Raw genomic sequence first — 6,010 nt, forward strand, 5'->3', positions numbered from 1 at the left:
ATTTTTAAACACTTGCAGTCCGTATAATTCATAAACACAACTTCATTCTTTATAAATCTCTCCAACAGTGTAGCATTAGCCGTTAGCCACGGAGCATAGCCTCAAACTCATTCAGAATCAAATGTAAACATCCAAATAAATACAGTACTCACATAATCCGATGTATGCATGCAGCATGCATGGCGAACACTTTGTAAAGATCCATTTTGAGGGTTATATTAGCTGTGTGAACTTTGTTTATGCTGTTCAAGGCAAGCGCGAGCTCCGTGGGTGGAGAGCACGAGAATTTAAAGGGGCCGCAGCATGAATTGGTGCATTTCTAATTATGCCTCAAAATAGGCAGTTAAAAAAATTAATAAAAAAAAATCTATGGGGTATTTTGAGCTGAAACTTCACAGACACATTCAGGGGACACCTTAGACTTATATTACATCTTGTAAAAAAACGTTCAATGGCACCTTTAAACTTTACTTCTGCTCTATTTGATCATGTTAAGATGTTTTGTATGATTCAGAATTATTCATTTAAGATCTGACCTGTTGGCAGGCCAGGTTTGGACCAGAGCTTCCGTTTCAGTAGCAGCAGATCATAGTCACTAGGGAAATGTCCGCACAACATCACGAACATCAGAATCCCTAGTGACCATGCCGTCGCCTGCCTGCCGTAGTACATTCCCCTCACATGATACTCTGGAGGACAGTAACGTGTTGTTCCTGGAGGAAAGAGATTTTGTCTGTGTAAGTTTGCATTAATGCAACATGATTTTATTTCTGTATCCATTAGCAATGTATAAATTATTTATATAATACATACCAGAGTATGACCTGTATGGCGAACTCCTCAGGATGTCCCCACATCCGAAGTCAATCAGCTTGACTTCAAATGTCTCGCTGTTAATGAGCAGATTGTCCAGTTTATGTCACGGTGGAGCACTTCACGAAGGCAGCACATGTTCGCAGTGTGAGCCGCCTGCCTCATTATACGCCATGCCTTTTCTTCATCGAGTCTTCCACCGTGATGCCTCATAAACTGTACCAGATCCTCACAGGGAGAGGGACATTCAAGGACCATAACAAAGTGGTCAGGGTGGTTCTGCCAGTCCAGCAGCCTGATGATCTCTGGCACGCTGAGACCTTTATTCACCAGGAGGGTGAGGGTGATCTCTTTCGGAAGGGGGTTTAGATGATCAAGCAAGAAGACAAACAGTTTTTTTTCGTCAATAGATGAAGGTGGTATTTCAAATAGGGGTTTGTTGTCTGTGATTTAGGTTAATATGAGATGTTTTATATTGTTTATATAGTGTAATGTACTTACAATTAATAAACATTTCATGTCCTGAGTGTTTGTGACGTATTTCAAAGCCTAATGAAAAAAATTAAAAGATACACTATGAGGATGTAGAGTAAAAGATGATGATAAGACAACATTTGCTGGCTTGATCAATTATTTTTACTTTAAGATCATCCACCAGACTTCTCCCTTTGTACACCACACCAAAACCACCTTTCCCAAGCTGATCACCATCACATGTATCATCACTATTGGCTGAAGATGTAGTCTATTAAAAGATAAAATGACATGAAATTTCACAGAAGAGGAGTGTTTTGTAACATGCAACATTTAATTCATATAATTATTCATTTCAATGTATTTTAATTAATGAATAGAGACTATAATATTTGAAGTTTTAACATTAGATGTACACATGTTTTTAATATCATGGAATAAAGATCTCATCATGGCATTGATGTGGATTTTGGTATAATATTTACTGATGTGTATTTGATATTGTGTGAGATAGTATTGATAGTATGAGTTTTTACTTTGTCAATGTAGAGATGTAGTAATTTATATTCTCGTAAGATGGTCATGTCATTTACCATGACTACTTCTTTCTGCACATGCTCCCTTCCTCTTCTCTCCCTCATCCTGCTGTTGCTTCACCTCTCCCTGACCTGAGCTGCTCTCTGGAGGCTGTTTTATGGCAGCTCTGAAGAAAGAGGGCAGCCTCTTCCACAACTTCTTCTTCTTCTTTCTTTTCTCCTGCACTCTCCCTTTCTCCTTCCTCTCCTCCTCTCTCCATCACCCTCCTCCTCCTCCTGAATTTTGCTGAATATATCCTTTTATTATTAATAAAATTGTTGCTGTTAGTATTTTTGTCTGGTTTTAAATTACAACAAATATATATGATATAAAAATCTAATGAAGGTATATGACTCTATTTGGTAGCTAACTTGTTATCTAATGCAGTGACATTCCTAGATGTGGCCAAACTTCTATATCCGTCAGTGTATTTGGCACGTTGTTAGTTTCTCCAGTAGAGGGCGTCTATTTAACATGTAATATGTTCAGGTTTAATTTCATTGTGTGCAGTCTTTGGTTTTACCCTGAAAGGTTTGTTGGTGTAAATCTCTTCTTTACCATATTAAATAGATTTTACTGTGTGAGTGAAATCGTGGCAGTGCCCTACAGTCAACTAATTTTGCAAACTGTACATTCAAACCCACACAAATCACTCTGCTCTCCTTGAATTCCCAGTTTCACCAAACCTTGCTATTTGAATCTATCACCCTTTGAGAAGTCTATTTTTTTGCACAGTTTAATGAATAATCTTTCAGAAGTCAAGCCTGAGAAAGTGAGTGTTTCTGTGACATCCAAACCTGTCCTGTTCCATTGCTCTTTTTTCACTCCGTTCTTTGAAGAGTCCTCTCCTTGATCACACAGGGTTACAGAACTGGACCAGGAACAGGAATTTGCTTACACTCCTAAACAAAAATCACAGGATGCCATACAGTGCACAGCATAAATGAGTACACCCCCTCTGAACAATGTATTTTCTTTATGATCACTAATACAATTCATGGAAAGATGGCAAAACTAAAATGTATTAAACATATAAAATAAAAACCGAGAAATATATGTCATTAAAAGCCATAAAATATGTAAATTAGCCAATTTTGTTTAAATTAAGGATTGCAGAAATGAGTACACCCTAGATTTAATTCAACAAATATATAATATTATAGTACTTAGTATGCCCTCCATAATTTTGAATATACTGCTCTGACCCTTCTTGGTACAGAGTGTACAAGTTCATGACAAATTGTCACATCTGTCCTGTTTAACTCCTGGATGATGAGCTCCTTAAATGCCCTGATCTTTAATGGGGAGTGTTGCTCAACTCGTCTCTACAGAATCCCCCACAGGCGCTCAAGAGTGTTAAGATTGAGTGCAATACATGTCCATAGAAGGTTTTTCACCTTGGGAGAATGCATATCCCAAAAAATGCCCACCAATGCAGGGAGTGAGGAAAGGGTAACATCTTCTGTTTCAAGTTTGTGTATTAAATTATACAGTGGTGTGTGAATTCATGACAGCATTGATAAAGCACAACTCACACCTTCAGCACTCATACATCCCTATATAAGAGCTTTACTGCCACTGAACTTTACTGTGGGAACCAGGCACTTCTCACTGTACTCCTCCTCTAGCAACACCATAACATTTTGGATGCTGTTAGATCCAAAATGATTGATTTGGTCTCATGAGACCAGAGTATTGATTCCAGAATTTATATTTTGTAAATATGGACTTTGGAAATGGCTAACTGACTTTATTGTGCTTTGGCTACAGTAGGTAGTTCCAGTGAGAACAACAACCATGCATGTCATTTCTGCAGGCTGCATCTTACTCTGTGAGATAAACAGTCACTCTTTTCATAGCTTTTGCTGGCTTGGTATTTCTCCTGCTCTTTGTCTAGCAAAACAATCCCTCATCACTAAATGAAATGAAGGCCTGATTATTTCAGGGGCCTTGTTACAAGTCCATTGTTTTTGAATTTCTGTGTTACTTTTGCTATATTTTCACACTTAAAACAATGATTTGGTAATCCTCTTGTACCACTGTCCTCTTTTGTGCTAAGAAATAAGTCTCCTGACAGTTTCCTCAAGTGGTTCCATTGTTGTCAGCATTAAGTCTGAGAATGATTCAGTGGGCTATATAACACTTTTAAAGGTGCTACAGAGGATGTTTTGTTTTATACATTTTTGCAATATTACTTGAAACTGTCTTTACTAACTGATAAAAGACTATGTATTAGGTTCACTGAAAGTAATAATATTAATATACATCATCTGTGCACGAGGTAGGGCCTTAAAAACATCAGCCAATCGTTTACGTGATCATCGCTTAAACGATTGGCCCTCTGGCTTGTCAATCACTGCCATGACTTCCTTGTGAGAGACGTGCGTGGCTGCGCGCTCCAGTAACTTTCCACACTCCACAGGTGCCGCATGCAATGTTTTTATTAGGAGACAGGAGTAACAACTGCAGATTATGAGTTAATGAATAATGACATAATGAATCCACTAACACGACACAGCGAATGCCGGTGGTAAACACTCGTGTTCTGATACTCGTGCACGAGTTTTGGGAGGCGTTCCCTCGAAATGAGCTGTGAAGGAGGGGGGTTGTTCTTACGCATGTGCTCATTTCAAAAACTCAGTAACAGTCTTTGGTTTCTCAGTCAACGAAAAGATCCTCTGTAGCACTTTTAATTGTCAAGAAATTACTTCTCTTTAAATGTTTTGGTTCAACATACTTACCTGTTGATCAAACATTGCCTTAAACTTACACCAGAACATTTTTATTTCCTTTTATTTAGTAACTTTTAGGAGGGTGTACTCATTTTTGCTACACATCATTTTATCACTTTGATAAGAAAATCTTATTTTCCTATATAATTTTGACATGCTTCTTTGGTAATTGATTAAGTAGACTTGCTGGAACATTATATCTCTAAAGAACCCTAACATGTCTTCTAAGTAATTGAGTAATTGCTGACTTTCAGAAGTTTCAGAGGGGGTACTCATTTATGCTGTGCACTGTACATGTTCTGTTATAAATGCAGAGGTTGTTGTGATTTCAGCTATGTCCTTTTAAACACATTTTCTTTGCCAGCACAAATAAAATGTGGTCGCATCTCGGTGCCCCCGCGTTCCCATTTCTCCCGCCCCCGGAACGCGAATTCTTTGTGAGGTTGGTAGACGCTGGCGCGCTTTACCAAGTCAGAGTTCATATACTTGTAGGTTTGGACACTTGGGTTAGTAAAGCTGCATCATAACTGGATTTGAAATGTGTGTACTCAAACAGCAAAGCTCACGTGACACTCAACTTGCAATTGATTTCCATTGAGTTTGTCCGTTAGCATGTTGGTAAACTAAATTACACATAATAAACAAAAAATATATATAACACACATGGATAATTAATTATAATTATGCTAAATGGTTTCCGTTTCAATACATTTCGGTATATAAATTATATTACACTGTTTTACACAAGATTTAATCCGAAATAGCGTACCCGCCATGACTTGAACTCCACCTCACAGACGAACTGCAATACCACTATGCTCCAGCAGGTGACAGGGCCTCCTAATATTACAGCACGAAGAGTTACCAACTCCAAGCTGCATTTTGCCACTTATGAAACAGACTGTGTTGGGCGTTTTATTTAAATCTACACCACCGAAATAATATAGAAAGACATTGTCTGTCCTATATATTTGTGTCATGCTATGATTCCCATACTGATTGGTAAAAACCAAAGGCCTTCCCGCTCTTTTTATTCTGACACAATAATACCAAGTGAAATAAATTTCTAAACTAATGGTTTAATCTACCAACTCTAACATGGCACAGACTTGAGACATTTTAGCACTGGAGCTGGTTTGTATAAACATCTCTTATTTACTCAGTGGTCATTAACATAAAATTGGCAGCACATTCTGAAATGGCAAGCTTATTTATGGTCAATGTTTTTAGAATGTGCCAAATGCAGTAGCAGCCTATTTTAACAATAACCCAGCGAGTACACAACCCTTCTACACCGAATGGAGGTTTCAGACAAACACATCTATGAGAGTTTAGCACAGAAACAGCCAGAGGGTGTTGGAAGTACATGTTATTCAAGATGACAGTTAACTACTCAAGCACAAATAGGTTTCTGA

General features: G+C 38.0%; 1 protein-coding gene across 1 annotated transcript; it reads right to left on the reverse strand.

The window, feature by feature from the left end:
- Positions 1-405: 405 nt before the first annotated feature.
- Positions 406-2,083, reverse strand: LOC125280114 (serine/threonine-protein kinase pim-3-like). Its single transcript, XM_048210435.1, is given in 4 exon segments — positions 406-787; positions 789-918; positions 921-1,256; positions 1,945-2,083. Coding segments are annotated over 4 exon segments (876 nt in total). The 3' UTR covers positions 406-516.
- Positions 2,084-6,010: the final 3,927 nt, after the last annotated feature.

This window comes from Megalobrama amblycephala, linkage group LG12, assembly GCF_018812025.1.
Source record: "Megalobrama amblycephala isolate DHTTF-2021 linkage group LG12, ASM1881202v1, whole genome shotgun sequence".
Taxonomy (NCBI): Eukaryota; Metazoa; Chordata; class Actinopteri; order Cypriniformes; family Xenocyprididae; genus Megalobrama; species Megalobrama amblycephala.